The 23,037-nt window shown below is 43.8% G+C and overlaps 1 protein-coding gene across 1 annotated transcript in view; it reads left to right on the forward strand.

The window, feature by feature from the left end:
* The first annotated feature begins 4,439 nt into the window (after positions 1 to 4,439).
* The window catches only part of AGPAT4 (1-acylglycerol-3-phosphate O-acyltransferase 4), an 84,985-nt gene continuing 66,387 nt past the window's right edge, over positions 4,440 to 23,037 (forward strand). Inside the window, exons 1-2 of the mRNA XM_068412484.1 lie at positions 4,440 to 4,685; positions 20,008 to 20,238. Of these exons, the coding sequence (XP_068268585.1) occupies positions 20,061 to 20,238 (178 nt within the window). The 5' untranslated portion in view covers positions 4,440 to 4,685; positions 20,008 to 20,060. The remainder of the gene's footprint in view (positions 4,686 to 20,007; positions 20,239 to 23,037) is intronic.

Here is a 23,037-nt window from a genome sequence, read left to right on the forward strand (position 1 = left end):
CTTTGCAGCTCCAAAGGGATCTTTCCTCTAAGATCTTAGACGAACTTCACCCACACACACATACCCATGACCGTGACAGTAGTAGATGTTGGCATCTCTGTGTTTCCAAGGTGCCACGGAAGCCCTCACCATTTTGTCACTCTCTGAACTGTGTTTAATCAGAGCTGCAAGATTTCCTTCTGTCATGGTGGGGGGGGTGGGGAGGGGTGTGGGGGGGGGCGGGTGTGTGCGTGCACGCATGTGCATGTGTGTGTGTAAAATCTCTGCTCTGTCATCTGCACATCTCTAAAGCCAGTCACCTGAGCCACCAAGTTTGGGCCCGAAGTGGTCAACGCAGAAGTCTTCATTGTAATCAAGATTTAAGAAGACAAGGGAAAGAAATCTGTGGCATTTTGTATTAGATGCGTGTGTAGAGAGAAACAAAGGCCCCTCTTCTCCTCATAGGTAGGCTCAAGTTGAATACTTAGTTAAAACAGCTGTGGAAATAATATTTGCATGTGTGTAAAGAGTGCTTGTTTTGTGGATGTCAGTAGACGTGACTAGTTGCGGAAAATGGAGCATGCTGAAAGAAGATACACGTTAAAAGAAACATGGTTTTTTTCCGCATCTCAGCCAGTATTTTTTCTGTATGGACTAGACTTCATAAAGGGTCAAATTGGACAGTCTGAAGCTTAAATTCCTGTAATGCATCTCACACAGCTCTTTTGCTAATGTGTATTCAATTAAAGAATGAGTCTATTCTAAAATTAACTGTGGCCCCAGGGTTTAGTTTTAACAGGATATTTCCATTTGTGGGTACCGTGTGGCTTCTGTGCAGGAAGTGGGGTTTTTCTATATGAAAACAGTGGATCCACTGTATAGCTGAGGCAGAGGAGAAGCTGGCAGGTGTCACAGTTAGGGTTAGTCCACACTAGAAAAACTTGCCCAGAAAAGCTAGTTACACAGGCTATGAGTGTGTGATTTTAACTACCACCCCCCCACTGGCATATTTAAACTGATACACCTGCATCCATATTAGGACTTCTGTCATTACAACAATGCATTGTATCAGTACCTTTCATTTTGGTTTCCATTATTTAAATAAACTGTTAGCATATATTAACCTATGTACACATATTTTCATCTGGTTTCGTAAAGGAAAAAAAAAATATGCAGTCAGGCTATATGCATCAATCCTTACAATAATTCCTGAACTTAGCTGATTTAAATCAAACCCAAAAAACCAGCAGAGATCTCAGACACAATTACTTTCCCACAGATTTCATAAGGACGGATAAGCCGAGTACAGGAAAGACTTCCTGTTATTGCCTGCACGGAGGGACAGCCTGCAGTCCTGCACAGAAGGGGAACATTATGAATGCTTTCAAATGCAGGAAATGTGTCTTCCGTAATCCGCACCTTATTAGATATCAGAGAATCTAACCATAAGACATGCAGCAAGAGCAAACTGGGCTCTTTGAGTCCAGCTGCTCACGGCAGTGTATCATAGTGTAGCCCTATATAGTATCCACCCTATCAGTCTAGCAGCATCAACACTGCCGGTGCTGCCTCTTTCTCTAGGCTGGCATAGCTAGAACCGCAGAACTTTCCAGAACAGACAAGTTTTTGCTTGCAATTATATTTGTGAAATCGAATTCACAAGGCACTTAAAAGTGCATGTGGTGAGCAGGGTTGGGGTCCAGCTGTTAGAACCAGCAAGCAGTTGATTTCGCTTCAGCCATGAGAGATACCTGGGCTCCTTACCGGTTGGAGCACGTTCTTTGCCCAGCAGGAGTCTGGGGTTTTTTGGTTTGGGTTTTTGTTTTTTGGTGTATTTTTTGTTATTGTTGTGGTTTTGGTTTTGTTTTTTTCTCACAGGGAAACTCATTGAAAGTCACCCCTTTCATGCACAGCGAGAAATGGCCCTTGGATAGTTGCGAGGGAGGAGTCATCGCCTGGTGTTAAGTTCCTGACTCAACTCTTGAGTCTTGCCCAATGCAAATAAGGTATTTGCATGCCCATAAGCAACATGTAAAGAACTTCACTGAGGTTGCAAACTCAAGAACTCAGAACAAGGAAATGCCAAAATTGAGACCTGAAGAAACTTAATTTAGCTGCCCTTGGCCATATGGTAGTTTTGGGTTTTTTTAATTAGCTGTACAAATCTTAACATACTCTATTCAGTGTTCTGGAGGGTAGAGCTTAAGAAAAGAGAAAGATAATCTGATTCTTTTTATCCTCCTTGTTCAGAGAACCGAAGAAAATACACAGTGAGGACCTTGCAAACCTTGCTCTTAATACAGAAGTATTTTTTTTGCTATGGGCTTTCCAGTCTCAGTCTTCAACATGGTATCTAACAGCTTCATAAGATTAATACATTTACCTTTTAAACTCCAATTTAAATAAGAGGGGTTTATGATTCACATATTTTCCTGGTTAGACTTTTGAGAAATAGATGTACTGCACCAAAACTAGGATTTCTCTCTCCACTGGAGAGTTTTCTCAGATGTAAAGCATCCATAAATCCTGTTACATTCACTTGCACCTTAACGCTAATGAAAGGAAGAAGACAGATTTTTATTATGACTTCCCTGAAAATGGGGAACAATTTACAAATAACCAGCTGCAGAGAGTTTGGTCTCAAGGCCAGATAAGTAAAAGATGTTCAGGCACTAGCACACTCAGCATCAGGGTGCCTGACTTTTGGACCCTTGGCTCTCAGGATAACACCTAGACCCCAAGTGACATGCCTTGGAATAATATCCCAAAATTCTGTATATGTAGTACACAAAGCTGCTTAAAGTAGCTAGCAGGGGATGCTTAGGACTTAGCTGTGCTACAAATCCAGCCACTCTCCAGGGATTTTAAGTCTTCTCCCTCTGCCTGGAACTGTCCCTTTTTAAAAATGCAGCCAAAGGGTCAGTCTGTTAAAGTATGGCTGGAGAAATACCCTTTACCAATCTCTCTCCATGTAACAGTTCAGCAGTTAGACCACTGGCCTGAGGATGTCAGACACCCTCCCTCTCCCTCTCCCTCTCCCTCTCCCTCTCCCTCTCCCTCTCCCTCTCCCTCTCCCTCTCCCTCTCCCTCCCTCCCTCTCTCTCTCTCTCCACCCACCAGAATCTGTCAGGGCCCTGATAGCACCACCAGGTCTTAATGGCCCTGACCAGCCTCACCTGGGACCCACACACTCTGCCCATGGACCAGGGCTCCATTTAAGTCCAGGTCTGGGCCTTCAGTCCCTGCCTGAGCCATCTAGTAGATGGATGCACTTTCAGTTTTGTCTCCTGCCTTGTTTCCTGGATGGATCTGTGTCGTAGCCCTGTCTCCAGCTGTGGCCCTACCTCCTGCTGTTCCTGACTGGATTCCCTATACAAACTCTGCACCTGATTCATTGCTTCATCTTGTCTAGGACTGTCAATGGACCCTGCACAGTGCTATGACTGCTCTGTTCAGGTGCTGTGGGGCAGTGGTCTAGCTGGTGAGGATACTTCTCTGCTGTGGTCACCCTCAGCTCCAGGCTTGCCCTCCCTTGAGCTGCTCCCTGAGAGTTGTAGCTTCTTGTCCTTCACAAGTGTTGTATTTTAGTCAGGACACTTCCCTCTCACTCCCTAAGGAATGTCCTTCAGTGACAAGTCTGGGAAGTCTTACTTATATCCTCCTTCTGCTCCTGTTTAATGTATAGTACAGCTTCCATAGTTCAACGTTTGCTTCAAGTACTTTTAAAAAAAAAAAAAAAAATTACATTGAAGGTAAACAGTGGTGCTATGTGGCTGTTATGGACCAGGACTGTTAACAGCTCTGCTCCAGCCAGCTCATCCTAACCTCGCCCTGCCAGACCCCAGCCTCAGGAGCCCTCCAGCCCTGGTGCAACTGCACACCCTGCAGAGCTGGAAGTGCTCTCTCACTGATAACTCATCCCAGGCATTATCACCTTCCAATGCTTTAAAAGACTCAGTTCTTGCTATTCTCTATTCAGGGAAGCTGCTTTTCACTCCACAGTCAGAGCCTGACGGCAAATGTTTGTGTGTCAGGGTACTCGGTGCGTACATGACTGCCATCTGCGCTTATTTTTCTCCACAGCACCCAGGTCGTGGAGTTGGTATCCTGTTCCCCCATTTCCACTTGGAGCAGCAGATACAGGTGTCCCGCCCCCCGCGACAGCTTGCAGCCTGCCTTCCGTGCGGGCGCAGCCCAGCCGGCCCCCTCCACCTCCACCCCACGCTCGCCCCCGGGAGGGATGACGAGCAGTCAGCCCCGACGCCGGCGGCCCTCAGGGGGCCGCTGCCTCGCCCAAGGCGGCCCCTCCACCCCTCGGCTCCGACTCCCTCCTCAGTGCCAGCCAGCCGCCCGCCCTTCCGCCCCGAGCGCCGTCCCCCCGCACTCCTCAGCAGCGGGGCCCTCCCGCTCCGCTCCGGCCTCCGTCGGGCGGCGCCCCGAGAGGCAGGCGAAGCCGATACGGGGACGGGTCACCCCTTCCCGCCGCCCCGGGAGGAAGTGACATGGCGGCGGCGGGGAGGGAGGGCGAGGGGCGCCCTTTTCTTCCCGGAGCCGCCCGGCGGGTGGAGCCTGGCGGCCCCGCCCGAGCCGGCCGCCTCCCGGCGCGTGCAAACTACTGGCAGTCGGCGCGGCTCGGCTGCCGCCCCGCCGCCCGCCCGATCCCGGCGCCTCAGCGCGGCACGCGTGCCAAGGCCCCGCGGCGCCAGGTACGTGCTCTTCCTCTGGCAGCCAGCGAGCTCCTCAGGTGCGGGGCCGCCCTTCCCCAGCCGGCCTGGTGCCCCCATTTGGGAAAAGCAACCCAACACCAGACCCACCCCAGCCCCCCTCCCCAAAACATCCGCCCCCCGGCGTGCCGTAGCGGTGAGGCGAGGGGCCGGCAACCGCCGGCGGGGTGTGCGAGTGAGGCGGGGCGGGAGGCGGGCTGCGGACAGAAGTTCCCTGATTTATTCGCCGCCGGGTCGGGTCTCTCCCGCTGCCACCGCTGCCCGGCCCCGTCGCGCCGTTTCTCCCGCGGGGGCCGACAATTTTCCTGCCGCCCGCGAGCCCCCTTTGTGCGGCGGGCGCGGCCCGCGCCGGGGTTTCGGTGGAAACGGCAGAGCTGCGGCGGCCTTGCCCCGCTGGGCCCCCCCCCGCCCCCTCCGCCGGCGGGCGCAGGTCGCTACCGGCCGGGCCGGGCGGTCGCGGCGGCCCCTTCCACTTTCCTTTCGGACTTGACGTCTCTAAGCGGCGGGGCTGGCGGTAGCGGGGCGGGGGGAGGTCGGGCGGGTAGGGCGGTTGCCGTGGAAACGGGCGGGTGCGATCGCCTGTTTGCTGCCTCCTCCCCGAAGGCGCTTCTCCATAGCGAGAGGGCGCAGCGTGCCCCGATCGCGGGGGGTGTCGGAGGGGACGTGCGAGTGCACTGTCACAGGTCGTGGTGGCTGTTTTTTCCGTGGTACCTACAAGTCCGTGAGCTGAGGCAGCGTGAGCGGTGGTCAGGCGGAGGAGAGGGCGAGTCTGCCTCCCTGCTGATGTGTTCATGTGCTGTAGGAGCTCTGCCGTTCATCTGCCTGTGTCTCTTCATAAAGATATTAATGCCGAATTAAATAATGGCGACAGACTGACTTGTGTGTGGACTGATATCATGCGGTGCCGGGAAAACTCCAAGGGGGTGTGTTGTTTAACTGAGACGTAAACCTTTGTAGCATTTATTTCAACAAGTGAGCACTTGTATGGCTACAAAGACAACCAAGAAAAGAGCGTGTTTGAACAATGTCACATGGACATTTCTGGTCTGTATCTTTGTTACACATTTCTAAGAGTTGTGTTTCAAGACCATGTGCAAACATCTAAGAATGATGTACCTTATGCAGGTGTTTGTGTGGCAGAGAGCAACCTTGCTGCTATGTGAAAACTGAAAATACTTTACAAGAGGTGGAAGAATGGAAGAAACTCTCAAAAAAAAAAAAATCCCGCAGGCATTTCCTTTAAAACAGTGATGCGTGCAGCCCTGGAAGTTGTACCAGGCGATGGTAGCCTGAGCTTGTACTGGTAATCACCTCACACTAAGAGTGAGTTGTAAAAGAATTAAAAGCTGGTTGGAGTAGAGAAGCTGTTGCAGGACAACTTAAGCTGAAATTTGCAGCTTTTTTTCTTCTCTAACTTCTCATGTGAATGATAAGATTATGGCAAACATACAGAGGTCTGTTTATAGGATGGCAGGACTACCTCTGTATAAATACTGACTGAACGGATCACTGCAATAGTTGATGTGCTGTAAATGTTTGCTGTCATTTACTGACCAGCAGCTTTCTCTAGCTGTTTGTGTCTGATCTAATGCTGTGTTTTTCCAAATACTATGAATTAAAATACATTTTGATTAATTTTAGGAATTTGTGTAAATATTATGCACAGCTTTGCTCTTTCCTATTAATGTTTTGCATAACAATGCCTGAACAAGCTGTATCTAAAAATTAATTTTTAACCATGTTTTATGGAAGACAGAGGGCCAGGATTCATATGGAAGAATATATCAGAAAGCCTGCAGTGAACAGAGAAAGTATTGTAAGCTGCTGCTGGATAAAGGTTGCTCTTAAGCAAAGTTTGGTTGTGTTGTCAAGAACTTAAGTAACAGATTTCAGTAAGTGCTTCACAAGAAGCTGTTAAGTATTATATTTTAGGAGTGAAGAAAACTCACAGAGAGCTCAGCGCTTGGCCAGAGTCACAGAACAGAGAACGCTGTGCTCAGGGCACAGTAATTAACTGTTCCTTGAAACCCAGTAGGTGTCAGTTTGGTGGGGAGGTTGATTTTTTAGTAAGTCATGCTCTGTCCAGCCAAAATCCAGAAGCGCTGAAGCAGTGTTCATATTCTCTCTGGAGCGCGGTGTGCTTTCCTGGAGTGACGATTGTACATCATTTACAGTTTAATGTACTTATTGTACTGTAACAGAGAAGAGCTGGTCTGTAGGAGAAGGGTTCTCTTGCAGGTGATGGATGAGGATCCTGTGACTGTGCTCTGCCCTGCTGAAAAGAGTTGGTTTATTGTTTTCTGTTGTATACCCTGATTTTATTGCTGGAAGGTGAAGACTGGGAATAATGCCCCTTGAAATATCTTCAACACAGGAAGATGCTGTCACAGCTGTGCTGAGGTTAGCAGGATATTGTTCTTGTGTCACAAACGTGCACTTGTGACCCTTAGAACTTGTATTAGTAATTTGGTCTTAAATTTTAAAAAGTCAAATGTCCTCTGTGTGATGCAGAAGAACACTTCCCTAACTAATTGCATCACTACTACTGCTGTTGGTATATCCTGATAAGGGAGCAGATGAGCAAGAGGGCCACAAGGCATTGTAGCGCACTGTGCATGGGCTTTAGTGAGCGAAAGCTTTTGCAGGTGTCGGCCTCCCTCCTAAGAGAAAACCTCATATGAGTCAAGGCAACTGTCTCCTCAGGTGTGTTTGATTTAGCTGTACTGAATGCAGTGGGCTTTTTTGTAAGGCAACTAGCAACGTGACTGAGAGCAGTACCCTGTATGCTTTGTTGCATTTTGGCACTGGCACGCAGCAGCTCAGTGTGTGTTTTTTCCCAAGTGCTTTGTCTGCGGGGTGGCTTTCCCCAGTGATTCAGTTTCAGGTGTTTAGGAAAGTTTGCCCACCAGTCTGTTGTTTGGTGGTCTTAAGCTCATTCACAAGTGACTGTGTGGGGAGTACCCTGATCACCTCTGACTAATGCTGTGCTGCTCAGAAACTGCTGACTCACTTCGTTTTCATGCTTTTCCCCTGTCCTCCTCCACTGCCTCGGACTAGAGATGTGGTAGGGTCAAGGTAAGGTCGGGGAAAGAGGAAATGGAAATGAATGAAAATAGCTGTGTGTGTGGCAAGGATGAAGATGCTGTAAAGAGCACTCTTTGATAATGTGAGAAAAAGATGATGGTTGTAATGGATTTCCTGAAAAAGTACATAAACGATGTATTAGAAATTGGGCAGAGCAGTTTAATAACTGTAGTGAGCCCACAGTTGTGAGATGCTGGATTATGGTCCTGCTAGTCTGCTCTTCATTTTGAACCTAAAGCCTTTTTACTTCTATGCCTCTATTTTCACCTTCAGCCCTTCTGTCTGCCTTGTTATATTCTGCTACGAAGAGCTTAACACTGAAGTCATTTTCTGCTGCTTGCAGAAGGGCTGACCTCGCTTGAGGTTTCTGCTGTAGCAGAAATAATAGGAACAGGGAAAGACAATTAACCATTTCTAGGCTGGAAAGAAGTCAGAGGTAAAGGTCACTGAGAGTGTGTTTACTTGCCAGAAGGTTAGGAGCTGTAGGCAGAGACAAGCACAGTGATTTCACATGCATGTGTGACTGTTTATTATCGTCTGAAAAATTTCTGACATGCACCAGATTTGCTTTTAATCTGATCCACAAAGTTAAATTTCAATCACATTTTTCCAGCAGAATCCAGGTGAATGAAAAGGTTTGCATGTGCAGATTCAGTTGGCAGATTATGCAGGTTTTTTCACCTGTCAGAAAAAGGGGAAGACCTGACTTAAAACCTGCTGTTAAAGATGGGGAAGGAACATATTTGGGGGAAATCTATGTGTAGAAATGGCACATGATATTTTAATCCCTTTCAAGTGACAGCTACTGTGTGAAAGTTAAACTGTGTCCTGCTTCTCCCCCTGTCTCCACGTTATCCCTGTCTTCACACATCATAGCTTGCCTCTTCTTTTTTCAGCGTTTTGGAAAATACCATTACTACAGATGCTGCTTTGCACTTCTGGAAGGTCTGGAAATATTCTGTCTGCAGCAGCCTACACCTGCACTTGAATAATTTATGAGGTTTTCCCTCTTCAAGTCACAGGAGGTTTGTCAAGGATTAACAAGGCTTTAGTTTATTTTGTGGTTCTGAGGATATGTTTAGACAGTGCTGAAACTTGCACAGATATTGACATTATTTTTTTCCCCTTGATCTGTATTAGTGCAAATTACCAGAAAACAATGCAGTAACATCAGTATTGCTAAATGCCCAGATGGTAAGCAGGAACAATACCACTATTTTCCCACAACCAACAAATGTAAAACAAGTATCTAGTGGATTGAAGTAATTGAAAGAAACGGTCCGTTCATGTTGCCAAATAGTGGTAGAGGCGCAATAGGGTTATAATTAAGCAGAAAGATAACTAGGAAAGTGCTATTCCCAATTTCATTGAACCTCTGGTGTGTCACTGTCTGGTTTTTACATGCCTATACCTGTACCTCTGAGAGTATGCATAAATACTGCATTTCACCCAAGATGGAGAAAGAGAAAAGCTTCATTCTTAATTTCAGCCTTGTAAAACTCTCAAATTTATTTGAAGTTAGCAGGACAAATGCTCAAAGCCAGGCTTCTAAAAGGATTTAGGCACCTCAAGTTCTGCAGAGATGCTGTAGAAAATCCAGGTAGGTGTTGATGTACCTGATGCTTAATTTAGTGCAAAATTTATAAAAATGTTACTGGATTCTTACCAGCATGTTTAGGAACTGTAACATCTGCATACTTGCCATCCAGTAAGGTAAATGCTGTTGTGGATCAAGCACTGTCTCTGAATGATTTTGCTGGAAGTTTAAGGTGATTTTGACCAACCCTGGCTTTAGGTGCTGAGAGTACAAGTTCATTGTTTAGTAGTATCACATTTGGCTGTTTTTGAGGGATAATGTTTTCCGAACAACAAGGACTGTTGAAGCGTGTTGAGAGATTTCTTTTGGCTTCAACAGGATTTGAATCAGGTCCAAAATGAAACCTCCCTTTATTATTGGACTTGATAAATCTGGTGCCTGTGATAAAGGCTTTTATTCTCTGAAGTTCTCAAATTAATTCAGGCTGTTAGGGGACTGATGATCGGGGAGAGTGAGGAGGCTGAAAGTATTCTGAGTTCGTGGTGTAGCAAAACAGTTCTGAACACTCGTGTCGTAGAGCCAGAGGTGAGTGAAAACTGATGTGGAATAGGACTGCTGAAATGTGGGTAAAGCAGTCACCATGTTTATTTGGATTTTTACCTGGCATCTGGATGTCTGATTGTTTTGTGTGTGGGTGCAGCTGAGTCTTTCACTGAAGCTGGTGTCTTATTTTTTGGAACCATGCCAACCACATCTCAGCTGTAAGACACATGTTTTTCTAAGTATTGGGTGTTACCACTTCAAGGCAGAGGATGGTTTTCTTTAAATAATAAATCTGGAAGCTTCCCTGCCACGTTCATTCTTCAGTTGAACTATTGTCTACAGAAAGAAGCATTAGAAAATAATGAATGAATATTAATATCCTGTGTATCCCTGTCTTAGTGTGGCTACATCTTACGTAGGCATTGTCATTTCCAATTTTGGGATGTGATTTTCATAAGGGAGAAATTCAGCTACTTCATACTCTTCAGTGTCATGTGATAGAATACAGTCAAATTAAATAAATACTGGGAGGTTAAAAAAAAATCTTGCAAATCTTTTTGTGCTTAACATTTCCTTAATATTCAAAGAGCATACTAATGAATATTATTTCATATTAATTAAAAAATATGCAAATGGCTTAGCTGAAGGAGGCAGTCTACTGTCATAGAAGGTCAAAAAAACTAACAGCTCACTTCGAGTTGTAATCAGGTGGATGGCACTTTTCATTTCCAGCACTGTTTAATAACATCTTGTGATTTGTACTGGAAGCTTTTGGATCCCCTTACGATGACAGCACTGTACCCTCATATCCCTGTGATTAGGAAGCATGGAGGATGTGGCCTGTCCCATGCACCTGGTGCGTCTCTGGCAGCGTTGACAGCAGGGCTCAGATCGGCCAGGTGGGAGAACGTGGCTGTCTCCAGCAGGCCATATGGCTGCTTAGAGAGAGACATTATGTTAAAAGTATTTATACTGTTTTTTTGGGGTACAGTAGAAAATTCGTTTCCAGTCCACAGTCTGGTGGTGGTAAACCACTTGTAAACCCGTGGTACCGCCACCATGGTGTTTTTCTCAGCTCAGTGATTTATGCCCATCTCTGCCACTTTCCAGATCTTTTTTTTTTTTAAGGTTTTTGCTGCGACAAATTCTGTATTATTCATTAGTTGCATTTTCTGATTTTCTTAAATAAACAAAACAACAAAGCCACACGAATTAGGAATTAGACTTCTAGGGAAAGGCTTAAAGAGGCTGCCCAAAATTACTGAAATCACAATTCCAGTATAAACAAGTCATTTTATGGGAGCGTACTGAGGAAAGAAAATTATCCTTTTCCCAGTGCTGATGATTTGTATCTTCTGATTGTTGTCCTTGAAGCATCGAGCAATGCCTTTAATTCCTTCCTGGGTACGAATAGCGAGAGAGATGTACGTTTGTGTGTACGTGCACGCAATACTGTCAGCTCGGTACTAAAGTTGCAACTTCTAGTTTATAGTACAGAGCCATCTGAGTTGCTGAATACTTGATCTGCATTTCTTGAGGAATGCAAAAAGGAAGGGAAAGTAGAGTTCATTACATCAGCACATACATCCTGTTTTGAACCATCTCCTGCATTTATACCTGTTGCATCATCTGCTGCCACTGAAGGTCCTTGTGAGATGTGTCCATTCCCTCTCTGCTCTCTACGCCTGGCCTGTCAGAAGCTGTTGCGAGGGAAACTTGAGCAAGGGCAAGAAGGAAAATAAAGGAGGATGAAAAGTACCTTTTTGTGTTGAAAGCTGGAGCCTGAGGAGTTGGCAGGTTATGGTTCTGGAGTTGGCTCTGCCATGGATTTGCCATGTGACTGTCACAAGCTCTCCAAGAGCTGAGTTCCCGGTGTGAGATGGGGGCAGCAAGACAGATCTTGCCAGCTTTACTTCACTAGCCTCTTCTGAACAGCTGTAGCATTTCATATGAAAGGGGATGGATAAATCCAGGAAAGAACTGACAAAAATACACACTGTTTTCTAATTCTATCCGTAAAGGATTTGATCCTACATATAGAAATGGACTTGCTTATGCTACTAAGTCTGCTGAGTGGATGTGAAACTTCTCTGCCTGGGTACAACTGCTTAATGTGTGTTGGTGGTGTGGAAAGCTGTCTATTGCAGAACTGGAGTTAGAAGGCGATACTTGTGTAGTCTAACTTTGTAACTAACTCATTGTGGGTAAGAACAGGAGGATTAAATATTTAAACCTTTGAACTAAATATGTGATCCATGTTTCCTTATTGCGTCACATGTAGAGCTGGTTTGGATGCAGGGGGAAGTATTTTGTCTGTTGAGAGTACAGGCAGTTCCTGTACCATGCACTGACCCTTTGTGTGGCTGTGAATGTAATTTACAGTTTTTTAAAACAAAATGAGAGTGATCAGTGTTTGGCAAGCATAAACCGTGAGCCTTCAAAGAAGAGACCTCCTTATCTCTTATCAAGAGGATGTTTGGACTCCTAGCACAGTTAAAAAAAAAAAAAGGCAACCCTGGTTTTATACCAGCCTCTGTATAATCATTTGTCTGCCTTCCTCCCTGCTGCCATTTCTTTGGGCTCTTCTAAAAGAAATGTTTTTATAATAACCACTGGAGAACTCAGTAGCTACTCGTGTGTTGGATCTGTTCCTGAAATGCCCAGTGCAGAGGTGATCAACCATAGCCCTTGAATGCTAGGTAAATACCACAGTGCAGGTGGCAACATCCTGCTGTACTGTCCCTGCTGCCTCTCTAGTTTTTAATGTGTTCCTTTCCCATGCCCAGGAGTGAGGGTGTGGATCTCACCATTGAAAGATTTTTCACAGGCTGTCCATTGAGGCCCCATGGCTTAACAAGACAGACTCTGATCTCTGTACATCAAATGTACCGTCGCCTCTAATAGTCCATGACTGTTCTGTATACAATTTCATGTATCATAAACACAAAAGCATCCATACATTTTACCAACAGAGAGTATGCACACCCAGATAGAGAAGTTGCGTGCTGGCAGGCATGCAGAGTTTGTGTAGCTGTCTTGCTCTACGTTAGATCACAGCAGCAAGAAAATATAAAAGGACAACGGGAAAGCATTATTATATGATAACCATTTCAAAAACGCCTGGATTACTTTCATTTATTCAGTTTATACTCTGTTACACTAATTATCTCTGTGCTCAATAGAAAATAAATATTCAGTTTTATATCAAGTCTATAAAAAATTGGAAATCCTAAAACTTGCTAGTAGATGATATTCATCATGCAGCCTTTGAAACAGCCAAACTGACTGATCTCTCCTTTGTAGTGGTGTGTATTACAAAATATGCAGTTCAGGAAGGCATGACTCCTCAGGAAAACCTAAAAAACATTCTTAAGTCCTTCCCCCAAAGTTAAGGGAACTTAAAATACACTCAAATTCTTCCCTGATTTGTGACTGTTCTGAGGAGGTAGGGTGAGTTGACCTTGACTGCTCCCTCACTCTCCTTCCTTGTAGGACAGGGGAAAAAAAAAAGGTGAAAAAGCTCATGGATTGGGATAAGGGATAAGGACAGGGAGTTCACTAACCAGTTACCATCATGGGCAAAACAGACTCCACTTGGGGAAGATTAGTTTAATTTATTGCCAATTGATAACAAAGTAGGGGCAGTGAAAAGGAGAGACAAAACTAAAACCACCTTGCCCTCCAAGCCTCTTCTTCCCAGGCTCAACTTGACTCTTGACTCTTCTACACCTCCTGCTGCACCTGGAGTGGTGCAAGGGGATGGGGAAAATGGTTGCAGTTGGTCCATAACAGTTCCTCTCTGCCACTTCTTCTTCCTCATGCTGTTCCCCTGCTCCTGCTGGGGTCCCTCCCACAGGGTACGGTCCTTCAAGAACAGACTGCTCCAGCCTGGGTCCCCTACAGGCTGCAGTTCCTGCCAGAAAACCTGCTCCTGAGTGGGCAGCCCTCCATGGGCTGCAGCTTCCTTCAGGGCACCTGCTGCGTCATGGGGTCCTCCACAGGCTGCAGGGATGATCTCTCATGGACAGCAAGTTGACCATGAGCCAGCAATGTGCCTTGTGGCCAAGAAGGCCGGTGGTATCCTGGGGTGCATTAGGAAGGGTGTGGCCAGCAGGTCAAGGGAGGTTATCCTCCCCCTCTACTCTGCCCTAGTGAGGCCACACCTGGAGGAGTCCAGTTCTGGGCCCCCAGTTCAAGAAAGACAATGAACGACTGGAGAGGGTCCAGCAGAGGGCTACAGAGATGATCAGAGGACTGGAGCATCTCTCTTATGAGGAAAGGCTGAGGGAGCTGGGTCTGTTTAGCCTGGAGAAAAGACAACTGAGAGGGGATCTTATGCTTATAAATACCCTAAGGGCGGGTGTCAAGAGGATGGGGCCAGACTCTTCTCAGTGGTGCCCAGTGACAGAACAAGGGGCAATGGACACAGACTGAAACATGGGAAGTTCCATCTGAATATGAGGAAAAATGTCTTTACTTTGAGGGTGACAAAGCACTGGAACAGGCTGCCCAGGGAGGTTGTGGAGTCTCCTTCTCTGGATATATTAAAAACCTGCCTGGATGTGATCCTGTGCAACCTGCTGTCGGTGAACCTGCTTTGGCAGGGGGTTGAACTAGATGATCTCCAGAGGTCCCTTCCAACCCCAACCATTCTGTGATTCTGTGATCTGCTCCACTGTGGTCCTCTATGGGCTGCAGTGGGACAACCTGCTTCACCATGGTCTTCACCACAGGCTGCAGGAGAATTATCTGCTCCAGCACCTGGAGCACATCCTCCCCCTCCTTCTTCACTGACCTTGGTGTCTGCAGGGCTGTTTCTCTCGCATTTTTCTCACTCCTCACTCACATCTGCTGTGCAGCATTTTTTACCCTTTCTTAAATATGTTATCACAGAGGTGCCACCAGCATCACTGATGGGTTCAGTTTTGGCCAGTGATGAGTCCCTTCTGGAGCTGGCTGGAACTGACTCAGTCTGACATGGGGGGCAGCTCCGGGTGTATTCTCACAGAAGCCATCCCTGCAGCCCCGCGCCCCCCAAACCTTGCCATGTAAACCCAACACAGGAGGTAATGCTGTAGTAGTTGCCTTTTGGGGGAGGTGGGAAGTGATTCAAACCCTAATTAAGCATGAGGCAAATAGATTAATAATTCTTTCTCCAAACTTGTTGTGGGGTTTTTTTTGTGTGGAAGGTACAGATATATTCTCCTTGAAGGCTAATACATACCTGGGCACAACCTCACTTTTGCTGACTTTTGACACTCACTGACCGAAAGAGAAGAGCACAAGGGCTTCCTGTGACTTGCCTTGCCGATGCATTTCATATACAGAAGTGTTAAAATGGACTCTGGAATGAAATACAGTGCTGCTATCTGTGCTGTTCTGAGGGCAACTGAAATTCACTTAGAGGCACTGAAACTGCTGTAATCTGACCTGAACATATTTTCATAGTCTTGGTCTCTGTCACTCATCCATCCAAGAATCTGGTTTAGATGAGAAAATGCAAGAATGGGCATCATCGTCATATGCTTGGTTGTTCTTAACTTGCAGCAAAGCATTTAAGGACTTTATCAAACAGTAGACATAAGTGAAAACCTTTGCATAGACTTGAAACATGCCGTTCTGAAAATAACCAGGTATAGTGCTGTCTTGCCTCTATTTTAAGTATGGGCAATATTAGCTTAGTCTAGATGCTGTCAGATAGGTACCATGTTGCTTTCCACTCTCCAAGGATTCTATTTGCTATGTAAACTTTGGACAAGGCAGGTGACAGTTCTTTGCTTCATTCTTGTGCTTTCTGTAAAAGTGCAAACAGTTGTATTCTTTACAAGATCACTAGCTGTCATCTTGAAACTCTTACAGACTTTGAAGTACAAAATAGCATTGTTAATTGGCAGCAGCCTCTGCTGGAAGAGAGGTGTTCACCTTGCGTATCACTTTTATGTCCTCCTAGTCAGTTACTCGAAGCAGAAGAAAATGCTGAGAGTAGTTGAAGTAGAAAACACAGTGGTTCTTGCTAAAGAATGAAACTTGGGGGGAAAAGAGGTAGAATGAATAGTTGTGGAGTTTGGTTTTAAACCTGATCCTGTGATCTCTTAGTCATGTTAATAGATGTTTGTTGACTTGTTCCCTAGACAGATATTTGAGGTTTGAGTCTTTTGTTTTATATCCAAAGGAAGACTGTTACTAAGGAATGTCTCTATCTGTTTTTGATGCTTTAGCTGGCCATTTTCTCCTAATTCATTTTAAGGGGTGTTTGATAGAAGAGAGCTTCTTGGCAGCTCTCAGATCTTAATAGCTTCTGAGAAAATGCATTGATTGGCTCTTTTGTTTTCAAAAGATTGCTGTAATTTCCAGTCATTATCTATAAGGAAATCAGTGTAATTTATTAAACCAGCATCATGGATTAAGAATTAAAGACCTGATTCTTTTATCACTTAAACTGGTGTTACAGTGATGGTACCCATGAGGAACTTCAGTAAGACAAAGAGCAAGTGGAAGAAGTTCCTATGAACTCTTGAAAAGCAAGCTTCTAGACCTCTTTCAGAAGCTCAGAATTGATTCCTGAAAATAAATTTCTACTTTTTTGTTGCTTTTACCAAGAATGAACTGTATTTCTTGGAGTTTGGGTAACGAAAACAGTCCAAAAAGTATCATATTAAAAAAATCTTCTAAGAATGAGCTTATGCCTGAGAAACAAAACACTTAGCTAGCACTCTGTATACAATGTTTGGGTTGCAAATTTTGTAGGGAAAACAGCTTGCATTTAATCAGAAGAGAAAATTAATCTCTCTAGTCTCCCTACTTTTCAGAAAAGCAAAAATTAAGCAGTAGCTGTAATTTCTTGTTCTTTTACAAGCAAGTTTGGCTTGATGCATTTCAGTGGTACTGCTTAAGTAGATTTAGTTTGCCTTTAAAACATGTCTTAGGAGCTGTACAGAATTGAAATTTGATGACTGAGGTATGAAAGTGAGGAATAAATTACTTCCAAACATTCCATTGTGGCTTCATAAAATTGTAAGACAGTCATTATGTTTTATCAGGGTCACCTCATCTTTGTTTATTTTAATTCTGTGAGGTTTTGTTTTAAAGAACCAATATGAAGTAAATGATTCACATAAACATAACATTTTAACAGAGTTTGATTACTATTGCAATGCAAAAAAAAAACGAATTGGTGGAGTAACGTTCTGGTGAATTCTTCCTTGACACAATGTCAAGATCAACTTCTTACTACAGTAGAATTCTGTTAATTATATCAAATAGTGAAATTTCAGGTCTTCACTGTAGACAGTGCTTCAATGTAATTTTATGTGTGGTGGTGGTGTTTGTTTTTTTTTTATCCAGTCCCTTACTGATCTCTGGGAATTAGATTAGAGTAATTCTGTGGGATGGAATTAAACAGGCCAGCTAGCACAAAAAACTTTTGATCGGTTTTAGCCAAGGACGGTAGGATAAACCTGGTTATCAGGGTTTTGGGCACTGGACAGTCTTGTAAACCATCCACTTGTAAGTCACTGGTTGCTCCCATGCTGACTGTTTTGAAGAAGTGATCTAATCCTGCTACTTGGTGAAGTACAGTAGTCTGGACTAGGGAAGTGAAATCTTGTAATCTTGTGTCTTTCACTGCAAACTTATTCAAAATTTGAGCTTGCTCCCCCACCCGCCGAGTATTCGACTGTCTTCAGAGTGTGCAATGGAGGAGCTGGGGCATGAATCATTGCAATGGTTCCTACTGGCAACATTTCTCGTTCTGCTTAGTTTTTCAACAAAAACAAAGCCTTTGGTCAAAGCCCATGCTAATAAATTATCTGCCACTCTCAGAAATGTATCTTTAATAGAATGGTTGGTTAAAGCTGGAAAAGCTTTTTGCAAGTCTCATGATGGCAGTTACTACAATGAGCAGAGGCCTGCTCTGCCATTCTGAGCTACAGATGGTGTCTGCTTTGGCCTATAACAACCAATTTTCCTTTCAGTGATTTTTTACTTTCAGCTAAGCGTCTTCTAAGTAACTGCACTTTCTGAAACTGACTGCATGTTTTGCAGACAGTGTCTGCTTCTAGGACTGATGACACTCACAGTTTGTAGTTATCACTGAGGCATCAGTAGGGATGTTATGCAGAAAGGCTCTTGCTGTACTTATTCTTAGAGAAACCAAGGTCACTGCTGAATTCCTCACTGCTTACGGTGAAGAGCCGCAGAAGGGTCGCACCTCCAGAGAGGAGTGGACAGGGCAGGTGACCCAAAATTGACCAACGAGGTATTTCATCCCATACACGTTATTCTCAGTTTAAAGCTGAGGGATCACAAGAGTCTCACTTCTGCTATGGCCGGTGTCCGAAGAGGACTCTCTCCGTTTTCCTGCTGCCCCTGATCCCGATCCGTGCATTCCTGAATCCAGTTCCCGTCCGTCGCTGGGCCCAGCCTGGGCCTTCCTGGAGCCTGCCCTGCAGTGCTGGTGTTGACGTGACCATCATTGGGGGAGCTCGATCTTGGTTTTATATATATTTGTATATATTTAATTATTTCTGTTATTATTATTATACTCTTTTTCATTATTATAGTTTATTAAAACTGTTTTAACTTTCCAACCCAGAAGTCTCTCTCCCTTTTCTCTTTTCCTTCCCCTTCTGGGCGGGCAGGAGAGTTAATAGAGAGCATCTGCCACCAGTTTAATAGTCAGCCCAGCCTTAAACCGTGACAGGTACTGAATAGTACAGCAAGGTAAATGGAACAAAGTCTGTGATACACAAAGGGCACATTTTGTCTGCTAATAATAGGCTTGGGACTGCCATAAATTCTTTATATAAATTATACAACAATACAGGTTCTCTTTCTTAAATTTTTCTTCATCTTCCTTGCGGTTGAAAACCTGGCTAAATAACCTATCGCTTTGCAGCAATTCTTGTGTGTGCTCTTTGCTGTGGTAAGCATAGTCAGCAAGGGCAGTAAAACAAATGTTACAGGACACTGATCTAGACTCAGTGCCTCGCATAATGGGTTCTCATATAAACTAAAAGGATAGGCATAAAGATTTTTTTCATCAGTTAATTCCCTGGGATGCTGACAGCTGCCATTTTGTTACTGCCTGTGACTGGCACATTCTGAAATACTGTCTCAGGGCTTTCTCCCTGGGCAAACTCTCCTATGTCTCGGAGGGAGAAACAGTGTAGGAATGGAACAGGATGGCAGCGCCTCCTGCAGAACTTTATTCAAAATACTGGGGTGTTGTTTACTGAGAGATCATGTCTTCATACTTTTTCTCCTAACAAATGAGACTAGCGTTGGTGGTAGTGATGGCAGGGGGAGGTCAATACGGTATTTGGCAGGCCAGAATACTTGGCAGAGGACACTTCCTCTCAATGCTCAGCAGCTAAGGTTGGACTGGTCCTTTCCAAAATTATACAAACATTTCTTAAGTAATCTAAGAGTTGATTTTTTTCTGGAAACACTGCTGCATCATGGGTTAGTACTGTTATTGATGTTTCCTTTCTGGGCTTATGAACTATAACTGACAGAATTACAGTGTCAAGGAATAATTGAACAAATTGTGTGTATTGTGCATAGCCAAGCTTTTATTCTCTTGTCAAAATCAACTGAATTTGAATGTGAGAAGGGAACAACCCAATAAAGCTAGAATTAAGGGCCTGCTGCTGCTTCTTGGTTGGGGAGCATGGCTTGGCATATCCTGTAGAGGAAGGCACAGCTTCTAACGTAAAGCTCTAAAGCTTGCATTTACTTTGGAGCTGCTCTTGAGACAGCAGAGGCCACAGTATATGTCTTATGAAGTACAGACAATTCAAATCAAAATATAAGTGGATTATTTGGCTCATATTTTATCAATAAAGACCTGATAGAGGAGTATTGTAGTCCATGGAATGGAGTCATATGCTCATGGGTTTTGCAGAATTAGGACTGAAATGTGAAAATTTGTTTCCAAAGCCAAATGTAAATAGATTCAGAAATATGGTATTTTCTTTCCATGCTTACTTTTGCAACTATTGTCATCAGACCTTTTTCTACAGTAGAATTAACTTTCATTTTAGTGTATTTAGTGTATTTAAGTGTAAAATGGGAAGTCTGTTTTAACAGTCTGTAGAAATAAATGCACTTTATAACCGCTGATACTGTTTGCTTTTGCAGGTTGTCTTCTGAATTTTGGGTCTGAAGGTACCCTCTTGCTTTCTCAGCAAATCATGGACATCGTTGGCTTTCTGAAGTCTCAGTTCATTTGCCACCTTCTGATCTGCTACATATTCATAGTGTCAGGACTGATCATTAACTTCATTCAACTCTTTACACTTATACTTTGGCCAATCAACAAGCAACTGTTCAGGAGGATCAACTGCAGGCTGGCTTACTGCATTTCAAGCCGTAAGATTTAATTTTGTTTTTTAAAGTATTTTCATATTTTGTCTTGAGGGAATTGGTAGAAAAATCATGAAACAGATTTCAAAGTAACCTATATAAAGGTCACTACTGCTTCCTACAGCACTTGCATTTGTGTGAAGAGGTGTTTGCTTTGTTGAAATGTCCTGTTCTGCTGAAATGTTTTGCTCTTTTATATTGGGATACTTGCTTTGCTCAGGATGTTGAAGAAAGAATGCCTCTCATTTGGCTGTCCATCATGTTCCATTAAGCCAAATGAGAAATATTGACCAAATAATAGCTGGACTTGCTGAGATGCATTATCTGTAGGCTTACAGTGTTAACAAGTCACTTACAATAATGCTTTCAATCTTTTTATCATGCATGATCTTGTTTATGATCTTGGTTTAAGTGTTTCATGTATTAATAGTGTTTAGGATTGAGAAATTACAGTAAAAAAAAAAAGGAAAAATCTTTGATTCCATGTGCTTCCTTCTTAAGCCAGTTGTAAACTGTTTCTTTGAATAGGCATTTCAGACCTTAATCTGCATCTGTATGTATTCAGTATACGCATATAGTTACAATGTAGAATATAGCAGGTAACCTGTAAGAATATTGAAAGAAGGAGGAGTTGCAATTATTTTTATTTTCTCGGGGAGATGGAAGCATAAGCTCAGTATATTACTTGTAGAAAGACCAGACCTTTGTAACTGCTAGGAGACGTGACAATTCACTGACACTTGACTAAATAGGTAATTCCAATGGAACGAGTGAGACCTGTATCCATTAATTTCTTCTTTGTTAGTAGGAGGTTGGTGGAATCTCCACCTGTCAACAGTGGATTATCAGAACATGTGTAGTTTTCTTGATATTATCAGTCTGCTTATATATTTGTTTTTAAAGAGCTATGACTGCAGTTTCAGCACTGATTTATTGCAGTGCAACTTCTGACTTGCACATAATTACTCAACGTATAGCAGGGAGCATTCTCCACAGAAGCTGTTAAAAAAAATGGTAATGTACCTGTGTTCAGTAGCTGGGAGTGTGCTGTTAAATGTGTCCACCTTCCAGAGATTTCCCTGGGCCTTTCTGAAACTCAAAAGTACTTCATAAAAATGAAACTGTTGCAAAGTGCATGCCTTTTGAGGCTCCCTAAAGATTATTCAAATGTGATGTCACTGTCAATGCCAAGTGAATTATGGATGGTTTCATACTGGGGAAACAGCCCTCGAACACAGTGTTGAAGAACTGTGTTGCAGAAGTGCAGCAAAAGGGTTTCCTTCAGGTTACCTGTTCTGCTACTAGGCACCTGGAAAGGGAAAGCATTGTTAGTATGCATAATGAACTGCTTGAGGGAGAAATCTGCCACACGCCTCAAATTGGAGGCCACTAGGGATTATTTATCTCCCATCAGTGACTCTGATGTGCAACTGTTAAAAGCATTTTTTTAAAACATACTTTTGACCCAATTTCAAAGCTGCATCAGCGTGTATAGGCCCAAATAAATCAGGGGTGCTGTTTTACTATTTCTGTAATAAAGAGAGGATGTTCCTGCTGAATTTTTTAATTTTTGCTGTCCGTGTGTATGACCCTGAAGTAGTCAGTTTGCAAGTACTATTCATTTGTATGTGTGAGCAGGGTGTGAATATGGCCAGGTTTTTACCTTTTGCCTGGTAGCATAGTGTATGTTTAAAGCCATGGAATGTAGAAAATACTGTACAGCTGTATACAGGTATATATAGGTATATTATTATTATCTTTCATGCAATACCTTCTGCCCTGTTTTTCCTTCTGACTACTCAGTGCAGAGACATTAGCTACTCTAGAGTCTCCAGAGTGAATCCTTTAGCTGCCCTCAAGCTAGTCTCATCTATACTGGGGGCTGGTCACTGTGTAAGAATGATTAATACTGCATGCATGTCCTTGGTTGGGCAGATGGCTTTGTACTCTGTGTTGCTGATCTAGTCTTCAGTGTTGATGCCACTGGAAAAGGTTGTGTTGTGAGATTTTTGCCCAGTCGTGCTCAGAACAAGCTATCTCTAGATTAAAGACCATTATTTTAGCTTTACAACAGAGCAAGCTAGTATTTGATATTGGTCACCCTCATCTGAGTGATATTTAGAAAGGGGAAGATGATAGTTAATAAAAGTATTTGGAAGAACCGAAGAATGCAGTAGATCAATTAATCAAAACAGTGGTGGTTTTGTAGTAGTGTATGTGTAAGATAATGCCTTTTGGGGGCCATTGATATGCTGACTAATAAATAGCTTAAGTTGGGTCTGTACGGGTCTGGTGAAAGTCATGGAAACAGTGTATAGTTTGAGACAATGAACCTTAGCCTTGGAGATTGTAGAGAGGCAGGTGCTTTGCAAAGGTGACAAGCATCATGTTGCTTTGAGTGGCTGGTACAGCCTGAGTCACCAAGTTAATCAAAGAGTGAAATAAGGCGGGCATGGTTTAACTTAAGAGTGGAATGAAAGCAGCAGCTGCCTTTAGATCTTGCAGGTTCAGTCAGTTTCCGTTCAATGTCAAAGGTAGAGATAAATGATTCCATAAAATCAGGGGAGAGCGTTTCATCTTTGATACTATGCTTTTTGGTAAAGTTTTTTTTGTATTTCAAGTAGTGGTGAATTTTTTTTCTACCCCTTTTCTTCCTGTCTCCTTTCTAATATAAGAACATGATGCTCTCACTTCTCCACGTGCAATGTCTGCTGTCATACTGCATATGGGAAGCTAAACTGCTGTTGTCCTCAGTTCAGTAGTCCAGCTTGAGTTGGGGGTGCTTATCTGTTCACATAAATCATG

Source organism: Nyctibius grandis, chromosome 1 (genome assembly GCF_013368605.1).
Source record: "Nyctibius grandis isolate bNycGra1 chromosome 1, bNycGra1.pri, whole genome shotgun sequence".
Lineage (NCBI taxonomy): Eukaryota > Metazoa > Chordata > Aves > Nyctibiiformes > Nyctibiidae > Nyctibius > Nyctibius grandis.